Source organism: Talpa occidentalis, unplaced genomic scaffold, assembly GCF_014898055.3.
Source record: "Talpa occidentalis isolate TD23 unplaced genomic scaffold, MPIMG_talOcc4v2.1 talOcc4.3, whole genome shotgun sequence".
Taxonomy (NCBI): domain Eukaryota; kingdom Metazoa; phylum Chordata; class Mammalia; order Eulipotyphla; family Talpidae; genus Talpa; species Talpa occidentalis.
This window is the reverse complement of record NW_023603184.1, coordinates 64,516,867-64,544,268: the sequence shown is the minus strand read 5'-3', so window position 1 is coordinate 64,544,268 and position 27,402 is coordinate 64,516,867. Positions and strand designations below refer to the sequence as shown.

At 42.5% G+C, this 27,402-nt stretch overlaps 1 protein-coding gene across 4 annotated transcripts in view; it reads left to right on the top strand.

The window, feature by feature from the left end:
- CFAP221 (cilia and flagella associated protein 221) overlaps positions 1-27,402 on the top strand; it is a 101,276-nt gene that overhangs the window by 69,956 nt on the left and 3,918 nt on the right. For 3 of the 4 annotated variants that reach the window (XM_037523235.2, XM_037523236.2, XM_054699632.1), the window contains 7 exons: positions 1,452-1,559; positions 1,648-1,782; positions 3,397-3,555; positions 4,829-4,920; positions 11,854-11,946; positions 14,084-14,179; positions 17,976-18,209. In XM_037523235.2, coding sequence (XP_037379132.1) covers positions 1,452-1,559; positions 1,648-1,782; positions 3,397-3,555; positions 4,829-4,920; positions 11,854-11,946; positions 14,084-14,179; positions 17,976-18,084 — 792 coding nt within the window. In that variant the 3' untranslated portion in view covers positions 18,085-18,209. Of the gene's footprint in view, positions 1-1,451; positions 1,560-1,647; positions 1,783-3,396; positions 3,556-4,828; positions 4,921-11,853; positions 11,947-14,083; positions 14,180-17,975; positions 18,210-27,402 lie in introns of those variants that run through there. The other variant, XR_005127527.2, reaches the window with a different exon arrangement.

Below are 27,402 nucleotides of genomic sequence, written 5' to 3'. Positions count from 1 at the left end.
TGTGTGACATACAACCGTGAAGCTTGCTAAACAACTTCTATTAGAAACTTTAAGGAAAAAAATATAAGGGGCCTCCCTGGTGTTGCAGGGGGTTAAGATGCAACCTATAAAGCAATCTGCAGCCACTGCAGCACGAATTTGATCCCGGCCAGGGAGATGACCCACATGGCGCAGCAGACCTCTTCTGTCTCCTCGCTGCTCCCCTCAGCAGTATATTTCAGTAGATCTGCCTGTTCTGGTCCCCACTCTGTCTCTGGTGAATCCTCTCACCCCCCCACACACCTCTGGCCTGTACCCCAATTCTTATATGTATAAATAAATCTTTAAAATATATATATATAAGATGAAGTGAACAACAGTTAGTCAGCCTTTCTTGAGGTACATGACCCTTCCTAGTTTTGCAAATATGATTATTTTCAGTTGACAAGCTACTACTGGGTATATTTCAGCAATTACACCATTAGGTGCAAGGATACCCATGTGTGCTGGGGCCCAGAGCAGGGTGGGGGCTGTGCTGATGAAATCTCTCCAGTGCTGGTCAGATCTAACTATGGCCCCAACTGATGGTTTCTTTTTTTTTTTTTTTTAAGATTTAATTATTTATGCATACAAGAACTTGGATGTAGGCCAGAGGTGTGGGGGATGAGAGGGTTCACCAGAGACAGAGTGGGGAGCAGAACAGGCAGGTACTGAAATACACGGCTGAGGGGAGCAGCGGGCAAGCCAGGAGAGGTCTGCTGCGCCATGTGGGTCACCTCCCTGGCTAGGGATTGAACTCCTGCTGCAGTGGCTGTAGATAGCTTTACAGTGCTGACTTAACCCCTTGGATTAACCTCTTGCGCCTATAGAGAGCCCCTCCCCCCCCAACTGATGGTTTCAACAGGTGCTTGTTTTCCTCTCACCTTCAGGCAGCCTGGAAATGTTGTTGAGTAGATCCCACTAAATGATAAGGGGCTTTTTTTTTTTGATTCAGTGAGGTCATTTTATTTTTTTATAATAAATTTTATTTTTATATTCCCCATACAATTGCAACCCCCTTATTTTGACCCCAGTCCCTCCCCTCCTGCCCCCTACCCCCCACAGAGTGTCTCTGGTTCATAGTTTTTTGTTGATTTTGATTTTCACTTTCTTATAGTTATTCATTTTCTTGGTCCCTTATTTAAGTTTTCTAGATTCCTGCTATGAGTGAGCTTCCATATGATCCAGCAATTCCACTCCTAGGTATTTACCCAAAGGACACAGAAACATCAATTCCAAAGAGCACCTGCACCCCTATGTTTATAGCAGCACTGTTTACAATAGCTAAGCTTTGGAAACAACCCAAATGCCCAAAAATGAATGACTGGATCAAGAAGATGTGGTACATATACACCGTGGTATATTACTCAGCATTCAAAAATGATTAAGGGGCTTTTAAGGCTACTTAATCATTTGTCTTCCTTCATGCTTAGGTTCCTCAACTGTACAAAATTAAGGGTTATCAGTCCTTCTCCATCCAGAAGTCTGCAATGAGCGACAGGCCACGGACGCTTGCTCGGGCCCTGAAGCAAGGAGCTGAGGTAACACATCCCCACCTTCAAGGATCTCTCTCCCCTGAGCTCTCATGCTGGTAACACAGTTAACATGCTGCTCCTGGTCCTGTCCTAGGATGAAGCCACCACCATCATAACCCTGCCGAAGCACGACTGCGCACTTCAGCTCCCTGGCAGCTCCTCCGTCTTGAGCATGCAGCCCCCCGAAGCCTTAGCCAGGTCTCCAGATTATGACCCGCTTTATATTTTTGTAAGTGACAACTGGCAGAAGTCATGTGTTCTTTGTTCCTATATTTACACGGTCACTTAGTAAAAAACAGAAACATTAACTAGGAATATTTTCCCTCTTGGCAATATCAAGGACTAAGCAATATCTCGCCTTTGAGATTGCTTGCCGGCATTTATTGTTTGCAGAATTTATCAGTGTTCCTGTCTTTTCACATTTATTTTTATGACAATATCCTTAAGATCTTTTCTACATTATAGTAATGTTTCTACATTATTCTACGCAGGCTCCCTCCGTGGGCCTCATCACTGCCACACCCTCCTTCTTTTATATCCATGAGTTCAGTCCAGAGCCCCCAGCCTCTCTCCCTGGCTTTAGCAGCCCCTCAGCACCAGACTTCCAGTCTTTCCAGCTCTCCTGACCACTAACACATTCACACACCCACCATCATGAGACTGTCTTCCCAGTCTGGATGCCCTAGGGCCCCCCTGGTCGATCTACATTTTCTTTAGGTTATGGGGGACGTTTGTTTCTTAGCAATGAAATTGGGTTTTCATCAGCCAGGTGGAGTTTTGTTTTATTTTAATTGTCTTTTTAAAAAATCATACAAACAAACAAAAATAACAAAATCTTAACCTCATGGTTCTTCAATGTCTGAAATGAAATAACTGTGAGTGGTTAGAAACTAAGCTGTTTGGGAAGAGTAGGGTTTTTTTGCTGGGCAACCCCAAAAGGAGCATGAAAAGCCTTATGTTCTCTATTTTTATGTATTTGCTCTGTGCCTCCAGTAGTTCTGCTAGAAAATTAAAAGAAAAACAGGATCTCCCTGAAAACCAGATACTACATCCAAACGGAGCCTTCCTGGATTAAAAACATTACCAAAACAATGTTAAATCTTGACATTTCCTGATATATCAAATGTCACCCTCTTTATCTTCTCTCTAAAATAGTTTTTAAGAGCTATTTTCGTTTGCAAGACCAGAAGCTTATTTGCTTTTCAGAAACCAGTTTGATTATTAAATAATACCCCCTGATATATCATATTTAGAAAAACAAATACTTAAAGTCATTTAAAGTTGTAATTTCAGTTACGCTTGTTGCCATGTGAGTTTAGTAAATCCACATGGTAGGTAATGAAGCTCTTAATCTGGAAAAGTGGCATTTATGAATGACTGTGACATTTAAAATGCTACCAATTTGAAGACACCTCTGCTCTCCTTACCCAGGCGAGCTGACTTGGAGTCAGTGTTAGTTTGGGTAGGAGCCATGGAGGTTAGCTCATGCCCACCCAGTGCCTGGTTCAGAAACTGGTAATCAAAATAAAAAAAGAAAAATCTTTTGGGCCTCCCCCGGTGGCGCAGCGGTTGAGTGCTGGGCTACGAAGCTGCCCGCAGCCTCTGCAGAGCCGGTTCAATCCCCAGCCACCAGCGAGGGTCCCACATGGTGCGACAGACCTCTCCTGCCACGCCCGCTGCTCCCCTCAGCAGTGTAGTTCTTTGTCAGTCTGCCTGTTCTGTTCCCTTCTCTGGCTCTGGTGAATTCTCTCACCCTCCCACGCTTCTGACTATACCCAGTGCTTGTATAAATAAATAAATAAATCTTTACCAAAAAAATTTTTTTTCCTTTTTTTTTCTGCAGAATCCCAGCCCAGGATTATTTGCTGTGATGCACCCCATGACCTATGTAGAAACCTCAATAAATTACCATCTGTGCCCGCACCCCAAGTACAAGTTCACCAAAGAGTCCCACACTGGATCCAGCATTCCTCTCACCCAAAAACAATTTCTCCATCACACGGTAATGCCAGCACTAGACCCACGGGTGGAGCTGGCCCTGGGCTGCAGGGAAGGGTGGCAGGGGACAAGGTTGGAGGGTCACAGCTGGAACTGAGAAGTTTTGCAGCCATGGCTACAGAGGAATGGTGACAAGGGCAGCAGTTGGGAGACTCAGAACCTCTCTCATGCATTCTCTACCTCTCAGGCTACATGTTGTGCCCCCCCCCCCAACACACACACACACACACACACACACTTTTTTTTTACAACTTTTTTTTTCACAATTTTTCCCTTGAGAACTAATATTTATTTTATTTATATTTCAATCATATAAAAAATGATCACATGATGGGCATTACCCTTGTTGGTCTACTTCTTTTTGTTGGCCCCAGCAAGGGTAAATACACCAGAATGGACAAATGCACAGTAAGGAAGAGTCTCCAAAGTGTTTCTTCTCCCCCCAAGATAACCATCCTGACCTAGGCATACAGTGACATCTCGTTGGGAAGTTACCCTAAGCCCTTCAAATTCATTAAACATCCACCTTGACCCACCACTGTGCAGTCAGTCCTCCCTAGAAATCTTCTTTTGACATACACCTGATTATGCCATTTTTCAGCTAGAAAGTGCTCAATGGTCCCTGCTGCCTGTGGGAATAGCTCCCAGCTCAGTAGCATGGCCCACAAGGCTCTCATGACCAACCTGCTTGCCAGCATCACCTCCTGTCAGTCCCCATCCCCATCATACACCCCCCCCACCCCCCCCCCCCCCCACCCCACCCCCCGCCTTGGGCTGGCCCCTTCTTCCTGCCAGACCCTCCTTAGCATCTCCATGCATTCCCATTTGCTCTACCTGCTTGGAATGCCATCTGCTGAGGGGCCCATTGTCTTTAAATGTTGCTTTAGCATCACATTTACAATAACCTAAAGAGACCGTAAGACTGGGCCTCCCCTGGTGGTGCAGCGGTTGAGCTTTGGGCTGCGAAGCTGCCAGCAACTTCTGCAGAGCCAGTTTGATCCCTGGCCACCAGCGAGGGTCCCACAAAAAAAAAAAAAGAGAGACTGTAAGACCATCTTTAATTCTGTTATGTTGTTTAAGGCCCCTTTGGTGTTAAGCTGCCCTTATTGTCTTTTAGCTTCAGAAAAGTCCATTTACTGGACTTCATGAAATGATAAATTTTGGAGCTAAACTTTTAAGGATGGAAAATAGCTCATTGAAATGGAAGTCCCGCCTAAACTTTTCCTCAACAAACAGTTCCTTCACAAGGAGTCCCCCTGTGCCCACTTTCACTGCAGGACATTATTCCCGGAATAATGCACTGGAAAAGGTTCCAGCCCCTGGTTTTCTCATCCCTGCTCGACAACCACAAGATAGAGGCCACACGGAGGTAAGCCACCATCCACCTGTTGGTCTCACAAGGTTATGTCTGCCCTATGAATTACAGAGACAGTGATCCTGTTATAGGGCAGCCCCGATATTGAGCGGGTTGCCTGGCTGTGGGTCCTCACCCGCGCGCTTAAAAGGGACTTATTAATACTCCACTACAGGCACACACAAAAGGTTAATAAAAGGTTTATTTACAAGGGAGAAGGAAATAAGGAAAATGTACAACTCAGGGAGAAAATAGGGAAATAAAGTCTTTAATGCGTCCTACCCGATCGGCCGACCTGGAAACCCAAAGGCACTCTCAGAGCTGGCCGGACGCTGCTAGCTGGTGGAGAGCCAAAATGGGGGACCCCTCCAAAGACCACGTGTCTGCCTTATATCAATCTGGCTGCTTAACCCCACCCTCAGGTCCCAGCCAGCTTCCCCTTGGTGGTGATGGGATTTGGAGTTCCCGGTGTCTTTGGCTTTGGCCTGGGGTGGGGGTGGAGTCCACAAAGCCTGTATGGAATTAGCTCTAGGACATCCTTTCCCCCTAACACTCCCAGAAGTTAAGTGCTAATAATGTGTCTGATTATATTTTTAACACATAAGGAAAGATTCCTAGTGAGAGAAATAATGATGATGTATAACTGATTTTCATGTTTGAATTTGTTAGTTGAAATGCATTTAAAAAGTGAATGTCACAAGTGGCTAGTTGGCTGTATGTCAATAAATGTAGACAACTGACAGATGGAAACTCCACTTTTGGTGGCAAACATAATATAGAGATGTTAATTTGGATTTGGTACACCTGAAACCTATATAATGTTATAAATCAACATCATTCCAATAAGAAAAAATTTAATTAGACAACCAGTCCATATAATTCAACCAAAATATTTATGGTCAATTTTTACCATTTAAAAATTGTCAGGGCACATAGTGCACTAGGGGTGAACTATGGGTCATTTGGTGGTGGGTGCACTATGGTTACCACACTTGATGGGGATATCCCACTATTACCTCAGGTAAAAATAAATTAATAAAATTAAAATAAATAAATATATAAAAATGGGGGCTTCCCTGGTGGCACAAGGGGTTAAGTCTCAGAACTATCAGGATATTGCCAGCCTCTGCAGCATGAGTTCCATCTCCGGCCAGGGAGCTGACCCACATGGTGCAGCAGACCTCTCCTGTCTCGCCCACTGCTCCCCTTAGCAGTATATTTCAGTAGAATTGCCTGTTCTATTCCCTACTCTGTCTTTGATGAATCCTCTCATCCCCAGCACCTCTGACCTATACCCCAGTTTTGTATGCCTAAATAAATAAAAATATATCTTAAAAATTGGCAGGGGGCCTCCCTGGTGGCACAGGTGGTTAAGCACAGCAAAGCTGTTCGCAGACTCTGCAGCACAAGTTCGACCCCTGGGGCCAGCCAGGGAGCTCCCTACCTGTCGAGGCAGACCTCTCCTGTCTGGCCTGCAGCTCCCCTCAGCAGTGTATTTCAGTCAGTCTGCCTGTTCAGTTCCCCGCTCTGTCTCTGGTGAATCCTCTCATCTCCCACACCTCTGACCTATACCCCAGTTCTTGTATGCATAAATAAGTGAATCTTTTTAAAAAAATAAAAATAATAAAAATTGTCAGGATTAGCTTTCTACACTCTTTATATCTAAATCCAGGGAATCCACATCTCTCATGCACAGCCTGGCAATCACTATGAGGTTCCCTGGCTGTCACCATCAGAGACATAGCTCAGCTCAGGTATAGCCTATAGCTCAGCTTCAGAAACAGAACTGATCGATGAGAATATTGCTGGACGAAGGAAGGGAGAAATTTAGACTAACTAAATTTTTGCTAATTTACTTATTCGGAGCCCTCTTTAGAGCCCTAAAGTGTTGAACAAGGAGACTTATACTTTTTCTTTAAGTCTCTGACTGCTCAATAACCAGTTCCTGAGTCCTTGAATTTACTTCTTTAGTCCACTGTTCTTATAAACACTGTTAAATGAGTTGTTGGTGAGAAAGTGCAGTGAATATCTCAAAAAGATTAGCATCAGCAGTCCCCTCTTGTTCAAATCCTTTGATCCAGAATGAGGTCCTCCTTAAAGTGGCAGAGCCTATCCCGGGCCCAGGAGTAATCAGGAAGCTTGGGCTCTGCCACCAAGCAAGACCAGCAGCTGATTTTCAAAGCTCTGACTCCCACCAAGGTAGCCCAGATCCTCTGACAGAAAGTCCAGGTCCTCCCCCACAAATCCATAGGCCCTCCAGGAGTGGTGCGACCTCGGTCATGTCTCTGGTCCAGAGCACTTGTCCATAACTCAAGGGGACTGGACTTGCTGGGAAACCCCTTCTCAAGCCATTTTAGTAGAAGTAGGAAAGCTCCCCCAATGTGCAGTGACCTCATAATACTAGCTCTCACCCTCCCTGTACCAGGTATTTGAGGAGATAGTAGAAGGTCTAGCCTGCAACTCTGGAATACTTAATTTTACTAATTCTTTCCAGAGGCTTTTCCGCATGCTACCCCTTAGGGTTGTTTCCTGAGTGCTACCCTATTGCTCTCTTTTGCCTCAGCATTGACATCAGACCTGCAGAAAGCACCCTGTTGGAATCTGGGACATGGTAGAAGCTCAGAAATATTCGTTTTTTTCTATGGCTTCATCCTTATCTGATCCACACTGTTGCCATCTCAAATGCAGCATCTCTGTTGTTCACTTTAGCATATTTCTAAAATCGGAAATCTCCAGAATGGGTGAGACACTGCCACTGTAGGGACAATGAACAGTTTGGTGTCCAAGGGACCTGCCTCCATTATTCACAACTTGTGTGCCTCGCTCTGTGTCCTTGACGGGTTACTAATTACTCAAGCCCTTTGATCAGTAATTTCCTCATCTGTGGAACAGGGTGGGTGATGGCTTCCTCACTGGGCTGTTGCGAGAAGTAAAGTAAAATGATGATGTGAAGCATCTGGCACCATCTTTAATAACTCTTCTTGCTCTTGTACCTCCTCCCCCATGCTAACCACCATCACTGTGTCGCCACCAGGTGGCGATGACCTGCCGCCACCTTGACACTGTCTCTCACTGCCGTGGGGTGAGAGCACTTCAAAACTGACCCTGTTATCAGTAAGCCAGGCATAGCCCGCGTGGGGGGAGGAGTACTGTTAGGACACAGAATAAGCAAGATGGGAAACGTGCGGACTCGGGATGGCCTGTGTCCACCCACTGTCAGCATGCACAGGTCTCAAAATTAAAGAAAAAAAATATTTTTTTTCCCAAAGCAATGTCCTTGGAAAAAGCTCTTGAGGCTGTTCTTAAAAAAAAAAAAAAAAGTCAGAAAATAAAATTTTAAATAAATAAATAACAGTCAGAATGCAGTTACCTTGGTCTTGGATTAACAATGAATGAAACATGAATTCTACATGAATCAAAGAAAACTCCCTAACCATTGAGCTGTTACTTTCAGCTTAGGTGCCTGAGTGCCCTCTGTTAGGCCAATTTGTTTCAAAATAAACTGTAATTGCATAACAGATTATAAGATCAAAAGAAGAGTCTATATTTTTTTAATCATAGATTTCCATGATGAAAGAGACTAGATTATGTTTTTCTTTCCAAAAGCAATTGCAAAGTAATAATGGTTTTCTTTGTTAAGTTCCTGTATTTTTTTTTTTAAGTTCCCGTACATTCATTAATGATATTTAACTTTGAGTCATTTTGCTTGAACAAATTACCTATTACTTCTGAGGTATTTACCTTGTATCTTTTGCCACTGAGCAATATCCGTTGTTAAACCATGACTATACTGATTTAGTGTTTGCTTATTCCAATAAATTTATTTCAGTAAACTCACTTTTTGAGATTTTAAATGTTACATTTTATTTAATGTTCAAATGGATTGTACCGTCACATGGTTAAAAATTGGGTGATTATTTTTTAAGTGAAGTAATATTATATTATGTAAAGTTTCAGGTGTGCATCATTAAAAATCAGAGTCTATATATATTATGTTCCCCACTAAAAATTTAAATCTGTCCTTCATTGTACAACTGACCTCTTTTACCTGATTTACCCACCCCACTTCCTTCTGATAACCACTAATTTCTCTTACAGTCTAAAAGTTTGTTTTTGTTTTACTTAGTTTATTCATTTGTTTTGTTTCCTTTTGTACCACTTGTGAGTAAAATCCTATGGTGTTTGTCTTTCCCTACCTGACTTACCTCACTTAGCATAATACCTGCTAGGCCCATCCACATTGCTGCATATCCCAAGGCATTTTTGTATTTATAATAATCAAAATAACTCATTTGTTCACCTTGTTCTTAAATAAATTCAGAGAGAATTTGTTAATTCCCTAAGACTTCCATAAAATCTGAAAGTCAGAAAACTATGAAAAAGCTATGTAATCATGTACTTCAGTCAAGTGAAATGCCCAATAGAGTTTGGGAAACTGACTTAGGAGTGTCAGACTTCTACTTTGCCAAGAAAGGAATTAAAACAAGACAAAGCAAAACCAGATGCCCAACCACTGTCTACTATCTCCACCATTTCCATCTCAAAAGAACACACACCAAAAAAGCAAGAGGGGCACTGAGTTTAATGAGTTTTAAAATTTTGTGAAAACCTCTTGGTTGTTGCCATTCTCAGACCAGCCTGGTTTATCAGGAGTGGACCAGATTTTCAACTTCTCCATATCTTTGGGGGCCAAACTCCCCTCTGGCTACAAGTGTTCTGAAGCTTCAGTGAATTGTCCCTTAGAACCTGCTTCCTTTTTCACGGTCAGTAAATAAGATCAGTCTCTGGGTGGCACAGCCCAGGATTCTTTTAGTGAGAATGTTATTAGGACCAAAATGTGGGTGCTAGGTGTACACATGTTTTTGTTTTTTGACCTTCTCAGCAGACATGCCAAGCTGTATTTGTGGGGAACACACACGTATATACACACAAAGTACAAGTACACAAACCTATATACAAGTGTTGCATATACACAGGCACATAAACACACATCCACACCCGTGTAGCCATACTTTAGAGATCACAAATTTATGGCAATGTTTGCAATTCCAGTTCTTATCCATAGAGCCATTGCTTCCCCTTCCATGTTGTTTGTCTCTCCTTCCAATGTATCTAGCACTTTTACTCACTTACACATTTTTATAGTACATTTAAAATAGTTTCAGAACTGTTTCACCTAAAACCAATTTAATAAAGCAGCCTAAAAACAGAATTCAGATTTATTTGCATTTTTCTCCCTTACTCCATCCCATCCAAAACTGAATGCTTGGATTTCTTCTGTCTCTCTCTCCCGCGCCAAACCCCCCGCCCCGCCACCGCCCCCCCCCCACCTTTTCCTTTCTGCCTCTTTCTTTACCTCCACTATGATTACAGAATTCATGTGAAGTATAATTTGTTTCATTTTGCCATCAGCTTAGGATTTTTCCCCTTCCCTTTCTTACTGAGATAATTTTTTAATATGTAGAGCATTAACATGCTGTCCTAACTCCAAATGGCACAGAAAGGCAGATCAGAGAACTGGTGCTCCCTTCCTCCCCTTGTCAGTAACCCAGCTTAGTCGGCTAACATCCTTCGGGCATTTCTCTTTGTCATGTTAAGCAGAACTTGTTTATTTTTCTTATTTTCCCTTCCTTCTTATACAAAGCCTGGCACACAGATATGCTTTCCTGCATTTTGCTTGATTCACTTATTTTCACTGGCTTTCTTCTGAAAATCGCTCCACATTAGTTTATAAATAACTTGCTCAGTCTTCTACAGCTGTCAAAACCATGTGCCATAGTTTTATTCCACCAATCGAAACAAGGAAAAGAAACTTATCTTGAAGGCATATTTGCACACCCATAAGAGACTTCAACGAATCACCCAGTTTTTTCCATTCCTGCCTCATGTCTGCCCGGCAACCTGCAGACTTTCCTGGGTCTGTGAGGAGGTCTGTTTCTTTCCTGTGTATTCTAGAATGTCATTCTTTACTCTTTATTCGTGAACATTCTTCTCAGCTTCCATAAATTTCTTCCAGAAAGTTGCCTTTAAGATCATTTGAAAGATACATCAAGAAGAAGAAAGAAAGAAAAGAAAAACAGGAGAGAGAGAGAAAAGAAAGCAGATATTAGTTTCATATCTTGAAATAAGTCAGCAGTCAGCCTTTAAATAATGTGTCTTTTTCTCCCCCATCTCAATTCTTTTAATGTCCTCAGTACCGGGAATTTTTATAAAAAGCTCTAAATTTATAATATTGGACAATAATTAAGAAAGTGAGGACGAAGGCTTGAAATCTAATGTGACTACTAAGGACGAGTATAACTGTGGGGAGCGGGGAGGGGATGTTAAGACCAAAAAGCAGGGCCTCCTGGGTGGCGCAGCGGTTGAGCTCTGGGTTGCGAAGCTGCCCGCAGCCTCTGCAGGGCTGGTTCGATCCCCGGCTGCTCCCCGGCCACCGGAGGAGGGTCCCACATGGCGCGCAGACCTCTCCTGCCGCCCGCTGCTCCCCTCAGCAGTGTACTTCAGTCCTTCTGCCTGCTCTGCTCCCCGCTCTGGCTCTGGTGAATTCTCTCACCCTCCCGCGCTTCTGGCTGTACCCAGTGCTTGTATAGATAAATAAATAAATCCTAAAAAAATAATAATAATTTTAAAAAAAAGAACAAAAAGCAATCTAATTTCCCGCATCTTCCTGGAAATAATATAATTTTAAACTCTACCAGTGTGAAAATTCCATTTCTGGACAAAGTTTTACTTGACAATATTCTCCTGGGCTTGACTGGTTCCCATCACACCCCTTACCTTACCTTTAGGGAAACATGAGTGCGTTTTCAGGAATGAGGGAAGTAAAAGTACTGTAGAATATTATAAAAGTACTGTAGAATATTATAGAATCTCCAAGATTATCTATAGCCTCCAAGATTACTAATGTCATCATTTATCCTTGGCTGCTTGTATGATTTTTCCCAACAGTTGTGATTCCTACAATGTAGCTATGATTCCCATAGATGTCCCTGCGGTTCTGAACACCTTACCAGAAGAAGACAGATTGGAAACCATCGAACGGTATTTTTTAAAACTTTACTCTCTAATGCAGTTTCTTTTTCCAACATATGACATGTGCTGTGAGAAATTTCAAAGAGCACACTGTGCCTGAGTTTGCAACTTAAGCAAGATAAGGCTAACAAGATGCTAAATTCCTGGTCTCAAATTTGCTGATCTGTAGGTGCTCCTGGAACCTCTCTGGAGTGGGAGGGGGAGTTATTGGGTGTCAGGGGAGCGGCTGGGAAAGGAATAGAGATGGTGCCAAATGGCCTTGGAAGGCTTCCATGATCAATTGGTGGTAATTGAAAGATGCGTAGGATTTGGAGCGGCATAAAGAACTACAGTCCCAAGCCTCCCTGGTGGCGCAGGCGGTTGAGCGCAGTGCCGGTTCGATCCCCGCCTGCCGATGCCCACATGACGAGGCAGACCTCTGCTGTCTCACCCGCAGCTCCCCTCCCCAGTTCATTTCAGTTGATCTGCCTGTTCCGCTCCCCACTCTGAGACCAACCCACAGGTACTGATTCTTAGCAATATTTGAGCTTCCAAAACTTGGAATCCCAGTCTGAACAGGAAGGTGTCTCCTACTCAAACCACCTCATACAGTCATTCCCTAAGAATGGTCCAGCCAGGGTGGGACAATGCACATCTGCTCTAGGTTCAGAGGACAAGTCCTGCCTGCTCATGCCCAAGGGGGAGATGTGTAGCAGACCAAAGCATTGCTAGCACAACCTCCACTCAGCACTAATATGTGGACTGTTGTGACTCAGTTTTCTCATCTTTGAAATGGGAATAATAGTATCTATTTCCTAGGAGGTTGTCAGAGTTATAGGTAAGAATGAGGATACTGGGATGACAATGGTAGCTATAGCAATGAACATTTTCTGAGTACTAAATGTGTTTCAGGTATGGTGCTTTACAAGCCGACTCATTTAAAACCCATAATGAGGTCTTGTTATTACTCCCTACTGTAAAGATGGGGAGGCTGCTAATGGGGAGCCAGTGATGCAAAGCCCCTAAATAGTGATTCGCACAGAGCAACTGCTTCATAAAGCTTAATTTTCAATACTACAGGACTGGAACAACTTTTGCAGTTTTCAGGGGTGCCTTCCTAAGTAAAATATTGCTATGCCCACCTCTGTTTATGTGTCACTGCTGAGTTGTGTTCCTGTTTATAATTCCAGTGTTGCTTTTGTTGATGTTGGAAGCATTTTGCTTTAACTGAATCTGGCAGAGACTGGTGCTTTTAAAAAAATCAATGCCCCTCCTTTTCTAAAGTAATAGGGTTGCTGCAACTAGAGGCTTCCCAACCTCCTTTGCAGTTAAGTAATCCATTCCACCAGGAACGTGAGCAGAGGCGAGGTCTCTCACTTTTGTGGTCAGGGCACTTAACAGAGCACACACATCTCTACACTCTCTCTCTGCTTTGTTTTAGCTGGTCCCCATATAGGTGGTGACCCAACTTGCACTCTCAGATAACAAAGTTCTAGGCCAAGGGCCAGCAAACCTTGGCCTATGGCCAAATCTGGCCTGCCACCTCTTTTTGTAAATAAAGTTTTATTGTAAAATGGCCGTATTAACTCATTTAAATATATCCTATGATTCCTTCATGATGCATCAAAAGAGATGAATAGTTGAAAAGAGGCCATAAAGCCCTGCTATAGGGGATAGCAGATTATGAGTTAAAGATAACCTCAATCCCTTCCTTTTTTCTTTCCCTCATAGATTATTTATAAATATATTACTTAGTTTTTAAAGTAGTTGCACATTTTTTAGTTGTCTTTTTTGCTATTGATTTCTATTCAGATTCCATTGTGGCCAGAGAACATACTCGAAATGATTTCACTGTTGAAATCATTCAGGCTGTCTTTATGACTCAAGATATCACCAATATGGCAAATGTTTCGTGTGAACTTGGAAAGATTATGAATTCTGTCATTCCAGTTTTTGAAAAAAATGCTTTTTATTCTCTGTTTATAAGAGACTACTTCTACCATTGTATGTTGGTGGAAAGCAATTTATCGGCCTTGTGCTTTCTCAATAAAAGGAGGTGGAACTAATGTTGAAAGTCATAAGAATTTCCTAACTCTTAAATGATCACATTGTTTCTCTACTTTGGGAAGGAAAACCTAGTCCACCTAAATGTCTTATTCTTTTTCAGTGAGCTGTGTGAACAGAATGCAGAAGTTATTTTGACTCCAGAAATGATAGAAGTGGAATTCGATATGTTAGACCACAAGAGCACCAAAAAAGAGAGGTAAGTAGATGCTTTTAAAGATTACAAGAGGTAGCGCTGGATCAGAGTTGTCCTATGTGATGTGTCCTATGTCCTGTGTCTGAATTGGACTATTTCATGCTTCAAAAGAGACATGTTTCCAGTGCTCTAGACATTTAGATTACTTTCCACCCTCAAATGTTGTTGGCATGTAACCCTTTAAAAACAAACCAAATTTTTCCACTGGGCTATGGAAAATCATTCCATTGTTTATCATTTAATTTCAGAGATATGTTTGTCTCTTACTGAGAGCTGAATGAGTTTCATTCAATAGAAGGAGCTGGCCTTGGAGCCAAATGAGACCAGGGGCAAAAGCCCAGCACTACCACTGTGTGTTCTCCGCCCAAGTTACTTATCTTCAGTAACTGGGCCTCCTCATTTATAACATGCAGATAATAAGATCTTTCTCACAATTGTGAGGATTAAACAAGATGCAATTGCGAAGACATTTAGCCTAGATGCTCAGCAAATGTTCTTTCCTTTGCTTCTCCTTCAAGGGCCAACAAGCTAAACAAATGTCATCATCATCCTCCAAAAAGTCAGTTTTGAGGAAAACTTTTGTAGTATAAATAACCACCTATATAGTTCATATAGTTTATAAGTTTTAAATTCCAGGTATACTTCTTAAATTTTCCTTTTTTTAAAAAAATGATATTTTTATTATTAAAAAATTCAGAAAATACAGAAAAACATAAAGAATAGAATAAAAGTAATCATCTTACTACCTAGAGGCAGTAACTTGGACATTTTGATGTACGGTCTTCTAAATATTTATTTATAATCTTCTAATTAAATATTAACAGATAGTTAAGAAAAAAATTAATCGTATTATACATATCGTCTTGTCTTCTACACATTCATTTAGTAATATATCACAAACGTATTTGTAACAAATTGACACCATTCTGTGTTACTGGTGGATGGGCCATAATTTATTTAGTGATCCCCCTACTGATGATTTTGTAAACTCTTTTCAATGTTTGGCTGTTACCAATAATGCTGCAATAAATGTCCTTTTGCCATAATTCCTTGTAAACTTCCCAGACTACTTCTTAAGGTAGGGTAAGTTTCTAGGAACATGAATGCTGTATTAATGTGCACCTCCAATCTTTAGTATATACTGCTCAATGGCCACCCAGAAAGCACATCAATCTACCTCCTTTCAGCAGAGGTCAGGTCTGCCCGCATTCAAATGCACCAGGCAACATGGAATACTGCCATTATTTTTTCTTATTACCATTAGATTTTTCAAAATGACTGTCTCATCATTTTAATTTTAACTTTTTTGTTTACAAGTGAAATCGAAATTTTTCCTGGGCTTATCAACTATTTCTCTTCTTTTAGAAGGGCCTGTTTTGTCTATTTTATAGGAAATGCTTGCCTTTTTCTTATTTATTTGTAAGAGTACTTCATTTATTAAGGATAATTATCCTTTATTATACATGTAGCCAATTTCTCAGTTTGTTTTCTAGCTATGTTTGGGTGTTTTGGGGGAGCCCTCCTTTTCCTGAAAGAAATGCCCACATACCTTAAAGTGGATGGTGTTCCTCTGGTTGGTTTGTCATAGTTTTGGAAGCCTACAGCAACCCGCACTTCCCAGAAAATGGACTGGCAATTTCTAGTAAAAGAAAATTTAGGGAATAAAAATTTCAAATAGCATTTCAGTGAGCATCTGTTTAGATCAGTTAATTAACAATAAAATATCAGGTTAATCTACATAGCTCATAAAACCTCTTATACCTTACCAATAGATGCGCTTGCATTTATTACAGCCTTAAAATTAATAATTGACTGGGTTTTAAATAAAAATCTTTTTTTTCCTATTTCAAAAATTATCCCTGACAGAATGGCTAACCCCATGTTATATCCAATACCTCTCTGCTCAATTTGTTAATGTGAATTTTTACTATACAAAGAGCTAATGTTTGATTTGATTGCCAAGTCGTTATTAAATGAAAGAAAAGTAACTGTTGTATATCACCCAAAGTGGTAATTTTTATTCATTTCAACTATTTACCAAAAAAAAAACCTATTAATGAACTCTAAACATTTTCTGTACACCAAATTATCTTCTAATTTTTTTCAAAATGCACATACATTTTCACATATTTTCAATAGACATATCTATGCAATTTTTAACTTATCTATTTTGCAGCTTACATTATTCCATGTACATTTTTCATGTGTCAAAAATGTCAGCATAATTTTCCTTCTATGAACTCTATAGTACACCAACCCGTTGAGATGCCATAGACGATGTTCGAAAGTTCTTGATTCAAAAATCCCCCCCACTTATATCAACCATTGTCCCACATTCAGTACATCATCTCTATCTTTATTTGTCTCCCACTCAGCCTGGACACACAGGGACAGACTCCAAAGAACACATGAGTGGTATTTTATTTCCCCCATAAAGATTGCTATTTATTTGGTTCCTGGCAAATATTTATTTTCATGGACACAAAGAATCATCAGCTTTCTTTCCATGACTGTTATTAACCCAAGAGTTTCTTTTTTTTTAAATTTATTTTATTTATACAAGAGCAGGGGTATAGGCCAGATGCATGGGAGGATGAGAGGATTCACCAGAGACAGAGCAGGGAACAGAACAGGCAGACTACTGAAATACACTGCTGAGGGGAGCAGCGGGTGAGACAGGAGAGGTCTGCTCACCATGTGGGTTGCTCCGAGGCTGGCGGGGATCGAACCAGCACTGCAGAGGCTGCGGACAGCTTCATAGCGCTGCACTCAACCACCTGTGCCACCAGGGAGGCCCTAACCCAAGAGTTTCTTTGCTTCAATAATGATCTTAGCTTTCTCAATACCTACGATGGGGAATCACGTTGTAAAACATCTAAAAAACTATGTCTTTAGTTCTTAACACATCATCCAACAACGCTACTTAAAACACCACAAAATCACTCAATTATTAGTATCTTTAAAAGAGTGATATGACCTGCATATATTCTTAAATTGATTCCATAAAATGGGGCCATTTATTATTTTTAAATACATGCATTAGGGAACATTTTAATTCTCTGCTGTCAGATATTTCTGTTTTTTCCAATGTCAGGTATCTGCCAGAATTTTACATTTCATCCTCCTTTAGAAAATGTTTCAGAAGCACTTAATTTTATGTTCTAGTCTCCTATCTAGGCAGATCATACAGTTAAGTTCACAGTCTTTAGGTATCTGTCCTTTCAACCAAATGCACTCATCATGTCCTCCCAGATGTATATTTGGAAAGTTCTACCCAGCAACTATTGCCACACCCACAAGGTCTGGGCAGCATGGCAGCTGATCCAGGTACATAGCCCTCCCTCTTGATTCCCACCTTTGGGGCCTTTGTCAGAGAAGGAGATCATGTGTCTACTTTACTCACAAGCATGAGGAATCAATTGATGCTGACTAAGAAGTTAGAAGACATTGTGCTAGGACATCAACAAATAATTTCTCACTTCACCTTCACAACAACATGGGAGATGGGAATCACCCATCTTACACATCTGGAGATAGAGACTGAGAGTTTAGGTAACTTAGTTAGCTGTGCTAAGAAATTAGTGCACTGAGATTCGAAACCAACGATGCATCATTTACCAGAAAGGTGTTTTCATTAGTAATAGTATTATTGCTTAATCTATTTAAACCATATGCAAACTCCTCCAGTATTCACTAAGTCATCCCTGGCAATCCTGAGCCAGCAACAGGGGGCTGGAGGGTCACCTGAGAGTTTTATGAAGCACCCTGATGTGTCCTTGTTGGGCTTTTTGATGTTTAGAGAGGTGAAAGACCAACCACAACAGGAGGAGAAGGTGGGAGAAAAGGTGCTTGAGGAAATGAAGTCTCTGCGGAGCAAAGCTCTCAACTCGTACCTGATTCTAGAATAGAAATCATCAGGAGGTCATTTCCTCTCATTTGCTTTCTGCTGGTCACTGGTCCTTTGTGTTCATTGATGTTCTAGTCATTTTGGGAGTTAAAGGTTCTAGAGAAAAAAAAATTGAAATGTAGGTGATAAATGTATTTTTAAATTATTGTTATTCTTTTTAAAAATAAAAGATCAGTATTATGATGGAAGTGTTTCAAGTTTCTTGGTCTAAGATTTAGTGCTGGCAGTACAGAGATGCTAAGAGCCCAGCACTGAGTCTTCTGGTGGTGAGGTAACCCCAGGTGCCAGAGGTGGGTTGAAGAGAGGTTTGAGGAGAGCCTTTCTTCCACCTTTTGGTGGAACCCCCCGCCCCAACCACCCAGGTCCCCTTAGCATCACTGATTTTAGCTGTGGTAGCTGTTCCAGAAAAGACCAGCCTTGGTGAGGACACTGGCTCCCAAGTTGTTCTCTGGAGGCAGACACGGGGGTGGGGAGGGCAGCTGAAACTTGAGAGGACATTGTGGGGTTTAGAGCTTGCAAACTGGTTTGAGAGCAACTGGATAAAACCCCTCTCGGAACTCTCAAAAGCATCTGGGACAGGAAGTCATTGCCAAGGGATCTCAAGTCCCTATGAACACATCAGTAAAAACCAGCCCTTACAATTGTGTTTGTTAACATGACTCCATTCATTTGCACAAGCTGGCAAAACATTTGTATTGTAGAATAGCAATCTGTAGAATAACAATCCATAATTATCCAAATATATTTGGCTATATTATTACCCCTCTCTTTTCTGTGCATGTATTTAAATAATTGCTATCAGACTATGCACAATTCTGAAAGGGCTCTTCATTAACTCGTTGATTCTAAATTATTTATTTTATTTATACAAGAACCGGGGTACAGGCCAGATGCGCAGGAGGGTGCGAGGATTCACCAGAGACAGAGTGGAGAACAGAACAGGCAGACTGATGAAATACACTGCTGAGGGGAGCAACGGGCGATACAGGAGAGGTCTGCCGCGCCATGTGGGACCCTCGCCGGCTGCCTGGGATCGAACCGGCACTGCAGAGGCTGCAGACAGCTTCACAGTGCTGCGCTCAACCGCCTGCACCACCAGGGGAGGCCCGATTCTAATATTTTTCTGGGATTGCTTTTACCATCGTGAAATCAAAAGTCTTTAGGGGACAGGGCCCCTAGCTACAGTGTGTTTGAGGCAGTTCTTCACATACTTCAGACAGCTGAAGGTTGCTGATGACCGTTTTCCTGCTGTCACCCAATAGAGGAGGTAAGCAAGGGAGCTTGGGTCTATGAAATTCATTTATTTTTATTGGGTGAATTTTCTGTGAGGCCAAAGGCAGGCTTTCTGACCAACTAGAAACAGGACCATTAGTTTTCCCTGGGGTCTGCCATGCACTATGCCCTCGGCCAGCCCATAAAAGCGCTGCTCACACCCTCCCCAGCACAGAAAGTGATGGTGCCAGAAGCCAGGTGACTTCCCAAGCTGGTGAAGACCAGGATGGCCTGGGTGACTTCGAGGCCTGGACAAGATCAGGGACGGATTCTTCATAGACAACCAAGAACTCAGAGCCTCTCAACCATCTGGGCAGGAAAGGCCGTCAGAGACAGGGTCACAGGTGCCACCGCCTGAGAACACCAGGCTTCCTTCCAGAGCCACCTACGACAAACTCCTCTCCCCGAGCCCCCTGTCCTCCTGTGGGTCTTCTTTCTCTGCCTCCTCCTCTCCATTCTCCGACACCCCGGTCTTCCTACTCTTCCTCGACCTCTTTTCTTAAGCCACCAAATTATTCTACCTCAACAACTTAAGGGATAAAATGAAGTCACATTACTTTTACTACTCAGGGCTCACAATTACATGTCTCATCTCACAAAACAAAAATGGAGGTGCTTGCCTTTATGGGTTCCTTTTTCTTCCTTTCTTTCCATAAGTCCAGGCACCCCGGGAGTCTCACTAGGCCCAAGACCTGATGACCAGTAAGGAGCTTGGGCCTGTGATTACCCTGACAAGGGGCTGTCTCTGCAGGCTGGCATCTGATGGATGTCCATCTGCTGTGGGGGTGAGGGTTCACACAACATGGCTGATGAGGCAGACAGGGAGGAGTGGCCACTTAATGCCCATGCAGTCCTGGGAGATGGCATCTGCGCATGCAGGCACACACGTGCACACCAAGATGTACACATATACACAGAGAATTCAGAAAAGTCTCTGAGTGCCAGCCAGGAGCCAGGCACGAACCCTGGGCTATGACGGGATGCTACCCCAAATGTGCCTGTGGCAAAGGGATACACCATCAACAAAAAAATACATTTTACACGGGTGTAGTACAATGCCAGGTCATGAAAAGTGCCACGAAGGAAGGCTAATGTGTGGCAAGTGACAAGGTGAGAGGGAAGGGTCACCAAAGGTCTCTGAGAGGGAGTGTCGCTGCAAGAGACCCAATGCAGTAAGTAGCATGCTGGGCAGTCTCTGCACTGAGATTTCCAGGCAGAGGGGCTGCCCCACAGAGGGCCTGAGAGGACAAGAGCTTGGCACCTAGAGGATCAGCAGGGAGGCTGGGCAGCTGCAGCAGAGTGTGCTGAGGGGATGATGGGGTGAATACAGGTGGCCAGGAGCCAAGGCATGTGGAATCTCGTGGCCAGGATACCCAAAGCCCTCAGATTTATTCTAAGTGAGATGGTCAGCCCTTGGTGTGTTTGGAGCAGGGAAGTAATGTGAACTGTTTTCGTTTTTAAACAGACTTTCTGGGCCTACATGAAGAACTGACCAGTGGGAGCAGGGATGCAAAAAAGGCAGCCAGCCAGCTAGGGACCATGAGAGGAATCTGGCGCCAGAATGTTCCAGACTAAATTCCTGTTGTCTGGCACCAGAGCCTTTTTTGAGAACAAACTGGTCAGATTCATCTCAGGGTCACACATCTTGTTACACCAACGAAGGAAAACAAACACAGGAGTTCCAGGCTGGAGTCACAGGGGCAGGGTTGAGGGACGAGGCCCAGGACATGCATCCCTGACGGCTACCCTAAGCCAGGCTTTCATGGGGAAAGGCCATACTCTTGGCTCAGACATGGGGTAGATGGTGGTCAGACCTTATTCTGGGAAAGAATTCCACTGTTCTTATGGATAGAAAGCCTTTGATCTGGCAGTACATTCGAATCCCTTGCAGAGTTTTGTAAAAAGACAATGCCCAAGCCCCAGCTCAGACCAGCTAAATGAGATTTTTTGGATTGAAACCCAGGCGGTGATCATTTTTAAAACTCCCCAAGTGGATTTAATGTGTAGCCAGGACAGAGAACCACGGCCTCTAGGATAAACTCCAATTCCCTTACTTGGGATCCCCTACTCTAGTTTTCTTTTGCCACCTCTTCTTTCCTGTAGGGACATGGGGAGAGCCTGAATTCCAGTCCTTCTCTGTAACTTTGTGACCTTCTTAACATCTCCCCATTTCAGTTTCCCTGTGTGCAAAAACAGGGCTCAGCATGAGCCCTACATGGATGGGGCTGTGAGATTTAAATTCAGAAATGTAAAAAGTGTACCTGGTGTTAAACAATAGCTCAAAAATAGTAATTCCCCTTAATTCACAAGGCAAGTCAGTAGGCATCAGTAACTTTTAAAATTTTATTTTGAAATAATTTTCACATAAGGAAAACTTACAAAGCTTCTTCAGAGACCTCCCATATGTGTTTGGCCTCACCACCCCTAATGGTGTGGTCTGCCTGGTACAATTATCAAAACAGGAAATTAAAATCGGCACAATGCTATTGACAAATGCCTTTTTAATGTCCTGGAACCTCACATTGCATGGTGCCATCAAGTCTCCTGAGTCCCTTTTGTGTGTGTTTCTGTGTGTGTGTGTGTGTGTGTGTGTGTGTGTGTGTGTGTTTGTAGAAGAACTGGTGTGTAGGCCAGAGGTGCGGGGGTGAGCAGATTCACCAAAGACAGAGTAGGGAGCAGAACAGGCAGATGTACTGAAATACACTGCTGAAGGGAGCAGCGGGTGAGACAGGTGAGGTCTGTTGTGCCATGTGGGTTGCTCCCTGATGGGCATGGAACTCAGGCCGTCACAGAGTGGTAGCGCTGAGACTGAACTGATAGACCACCAGGGAGGTCCTCCGTGACACTTTTGACAGTTATTCTGTAGGAGCTCCTTCAGTGTGTTTGTCTAATGTTTCCTCGTGGTTAGAATGAGATTATGCATTTTTGTAAGAATTCCACAGATGTGTCATTCTTGGTGCTTCTTACAAAGGGCTACATTATGTCAATCCGCCATATTACTGGTAATAACTCCCTTGGTCACTTAAGACGCTGTCTGCTGAGCTTCTCCTCTAAAAAATTGGTAGTTTTCCTTGGTAATTAAGAGCTATTTTAGGGCCTCCCCAGTGGCGCAGTGGTTGAGCGCTGGCTTGCGAAGCTGCCCGCAGCCTCTGCAGCGCCGGTTCGATCCCCGGCTGCTCCCCGGCCACCGGAGGAGGGTCCCACATGGCGCGCAGACCTCTCCTGCCGCCCGCTGCTCCCCTCAGCAGTGTACTTCGGTCCTTCTGCCTGCTCTGCTCCCTTCTCTGGCTCTGGTGAAGTCTCTCTTTTTATTTGTATAAATAAAAATAAATATTTTTTTAAAAAAGAGGTATTTTAGAGATGATAATTTGAGATTATACAAATAGCCTATTTCTCTTCATCTCCTCAACTTTGTTCCCACTCATTTTAGCAGCCATCAATGAATTTTGCCTACAAAGTTATGACCATGATGTTTACTTACTGATGATTTCCATGAACTGCCCTTCTCTCTTCCTCATTCATTTATAATTTATATAAGAATGGAGTCATGGATATTTATTTTATTACATGGATTATAATATCATTATTTTGTCACCTAAATTGTTCAAACTTTAACCATTGAGAACTCCTGTGTCCTTTCAAAATACCACCATCCTTTATAAAGTACTTCCTTACTTTCTGGCATTACAAGATAGTCCAGGTTTATCTGACATTTTCCCCTGCCTCAACTGTGGAGTCAACTATTTCTCCAAGGAACCCTGGCTCCTTTTAGTGGAGAATGGTGCTTAGAAACCAAGACCGGGGTGTTCATTGCTCCTGAGCTTCCGCTACTTCTAGGCTCTCCCAGTGGACAGAGGTAGGAAATATGTATATTTATACTAATGCACACATCTATAACTCTGTGTCTACCTATCAAAATGATAAATCGATGCTGGTACTTCGGATTCCAGTCCAGCACCATGAGGTCCATTTTTGCCCTCCCCTGTCACTCAGGTGTGACTTCATTTTCCTACAATGATTAACCCCATTCTCATTAGCTACAGTATTTACTTATTCGTTTTACATTTATTTATTTGTTCAAGTATTTACATTTACTTATTTGTTCAATCTTTATAAGTCCATAAGGTAATACCAGAATTGTTAACTTATATCCCTATGAGAAACATATATACTAACAGGATTACAGTATTTGTGGGATTTTTTTGTCTTTAGTTTTATAGGAGCCAGTTAAAAATAAAGTTCCTGAGGTTAGTTCTTTTATTTTTACCTCCACTCCTATCCATGTTACTATTTGTATTCCGTCATGGGTTCTTCTACATCCTTGTTGTTTTCAGTTATTTGTCTATATCCAGGGCATGTGAAAGTTATGTAGAACATTGCTGCAGTTCTGAGAGAGCTGTGCAAGGAGACATGCTCATGAGCTCACTCTCTCCCCTCTCCTCATCCCACCTCCATCCCGTCCCTCATTCTACCACCCCACTCAGACCCAGCCCCTGTAGGGAACCAACCTCTTTAGTTTCCAGTTTATTCCTCTCTTTCATAAATTTTTTTAAAGCTCCCAAGGGCTGAGAACACCGCTACCTCTTTTTCACTCCTCCCCTGCATTTATCACAGGGCAGGGAGAGGGGCAGCCCAGGCCCCCAAACCTGCCTGCTCTAAATGATGCCATCCGCCGCATCAACACAAAACATATGAGACTTTAATGGGAAGGAACTTTAATACAATTAGGAAACAACACAGGGAAGGCAAAGAATATAGTTTCTAAATCAAGCACCCAAAGTTACCCATCCCCTCGTGGGTAAAAGTCCACCCAGACGGGATTGGCCCAGAGCAAGTCCCCAAAGCCTGTCACAAGTCTAAAGCACCTTTCAGTGGGGACCCACACAAAAGGTTCAGAAACAGCCAGACAAGTCTGGGAGAAAAAGTGCAAAATCGACATCAAGGTAAAAGCTGCCATTGTCACCTCCCCATGGGTCTCACCCACATCTGTGCCACCCCGTCCACGACCAAAAGGCAAGCTCACTTCACGTGTCTCTCGGCTCCATGTGCCAAAGGAATATGAGTGACCAGATGGATGTTGATGGGTCTCCACTAGTCATACTCAAAGAGTGATGCAGAATCCGGATTTGGGGTTCAGCAGATAGGGTTCCACCCTCAGGCTTTCTCCTCCAACCTGAGCAAACCACAGAACAGCACTCCTTCTGGCTCCATCCTGCTTCCTTCCTTCCCCAGTCTCCTCTGCAGCTTCTTCTCTCCCTGCTCAGCTCCACCCTCCTTTTGGGTGCAGGGAACCTGGAACCTCCCCCTTTCGGGGGACCACCCTCTTAAACATTCACTGGTCTCTGCAGTCACTAACTACGGCCCCCTGGGTCGCTCTTGCACCTTTGTGAATGCTCTTCCTATTCCTCATGCTTTCTCACCCTGGTGCCCTTCTCAGCTCAGGTGCCTTCAGACCCTGTACTACCCCTGAAGCTAAGTCTTTCACCTCTGCATGCCCAGTCCCTGCCACTATTGAGGAGAGAGGGGCCCTCTTGAGGGTCATTGCTTCTTCAGGGAACTGCTTCCCTTAACATCCAGATTCAACATCACTTTGTCTACTTTACTTCATTCAACATGACCAGCCAGCAGTTACTGAGGCCCTGGCTATTGCCCCAGCCCATCTCCTTTCTCCCTGGGCCCCCAGCATGGCATTATTTGTATGAACTTTCTTGCTCAGGGCTTACGATCACTTTGAGTCTATTCTCATGTCAGTGCATGCATTTATGTCCATCTCAGCTTCCCCGCCTATGAACAGAATTTTTCTCCCCGTCTTCCCAGGGTCATTGTGTGGCTGTGGCCCCTTAGAAAGATTGTCAGACTGAGTTGGGGGTCTGGTGCCACCTGGTGGATGCCACCAGAGAGAGGCCTTTCTGCCTCCCAAGTTGTAGCCTTAGATTCCACCAGAAACCCAAGCATCTTCCAAATATGGAATATCACCTACACCTTTCTTCCTTTTGTCAGAATGTTATAGAGCAACAAAGTCTGTATGGAATTAGCTTTAGGACATCCTTTTCCCCCTAACAAGAACACCTTTAGATGGGGAAAAGCAAGGAGAGCATCTATGTATTGTCCTCTGTAATCAACCCATGAAAAAAGTTCCTGCAACACAGGGGACTCCCTGCAGCATCAGTTAGTTTCCAAAAGGAATCAAGGATAAAATCAAGGCTTGGCTACATGAATGAGGAATTTGGGGTTTCAGTGGCTGTCTCTGAAAACCTTCCAGCTTCCTCTGTCTTGTATTTGCTCAGATTATCACATCATTCTCTCTCTAAGCCAAAGAAATTTATAAAACCAAAAAAAAAAAACCTCAGGATAATTCACTTTGGTTGCTTCACTTTATGAGTAATTATAATTGCTTTCATTTTTGGGACTTTTGGTTTCCAATGTTTTTTCTCAATGATCCTTGAAATGTCCTGAAACATACAGAGTAAGTGTTATTATCGTGGGGAAACTGAGGCCCAGAGAACTTCCTTGTCCTGGACTTGCCCAATTAACAGAAATGTCATATTGGGGCAGAGTTCAGGTTTCCTGATTCTCTATCCATTTTTCTCTCTACCATATGAAAATCAGTGGAAATATTACAGATTTGTCATTCTGAGCTTTTTACTTAAATGTTCAAATTTGGCTAAGCAAGATTGCATGATATTTATATTTCACTTAATTATTTCTTCTTTAAAATGGATAGTGTGGAAAAAATACAAATTAGCCAATGTCCTAGCTCTAAAAGCAGTTTGGATCAGGAAGTATGTTTGCCCCAGGAGGGCAGCAGCCATGTTCTGCTCTCTTCTGTCCCCACAGCACAGCACGATGCTTGGCACAAAACTAGCCTCTCAAAAACCATTTGTAGAATCAAAGCATGTAAAAAACATGTGACAACTCTCTAGTATCTGCTTACCATTTCTTGTTTATGGAGTATGCTTGCTATAAGCAAAATAAGAGTTGAACCTAAAATTTAGAACATCAGAGGTAGAAGGATATGGAACATCATTTAGCCTCACCCAGGTAAATAACAGTATAATCTCTGCAAATTAAGCAAATTCATACAGTTTCCTTGCATTTCATTAGAGGGAAATAACAATATTGATAATGTATAATAAATAGCAGCTGTTATTAGGATCTCAATATTTATTTGTCAAAGGAGTAAGATTGAGTCTTTTCCCACCACTCCATCTTCCTCATTCCCCTGCCCAACATCCATTCATTCATCTGCTATTCTCCAATAACTAAGTCGAGATTGAGTCATGAAAAAGAACTTTCTTTTTTTTAATGAATTTTTATTTAAATTTTTTAAAAATTTATATATATTTTACATCATTCTTGTACAAGGTATGCTTTCTCCTCTCAGGTGTAGTCCCTGTGGAATTCCCACCACCAGTTCACCTGTGTCCCATCACCATAGTCCCTTGTGCTTTTCCACCCCTGTTTTGATCCTTCCCCCACCCTCTCCCCTGCAGAATGTCTCTGATTTATAGTTGCCTGTTGATTTTGATTTTTAATTTATGATGATTATTTTCTCCCCTGATCCCTTATTTGTATCCTCTACATTCCTCCTGTAAGTGAAGCCATCTGATATTTTTCCCTTTCTTTCTGGCTTATTTCACTGAGCATAATCCCTTCCGGCTCCATCCATGTTGCTGTGAATGGCATGAGTTTATCTTTTTTGATTGCTGAGTAATATTCCATTGCACATATATACTACATCGTCTTGATCCAGTCATCTATTTTTGGGCATTTGGGTAATTTGGGTAAAGGATATTAGACCAGAAAACTTCTTAAAAAATTCTTTTGCAAAGTAGCAAAAGTGTGCCAGACTCATTTCCTGACCACGGTGCAAGAAGTTACTAAACAAATTTAGAAATCTCCTGTTTCAATCCTTTGGCAATTAAACAACATCTACCACTATCAATCAACATTCCTAAATAATTTCTGGATTAAAATAGAAATCAGCCTGTGATTATGCAGGTGTATATTTTCACAAGTCTTTTCCCTTTTCTAGATGGTTATGTTG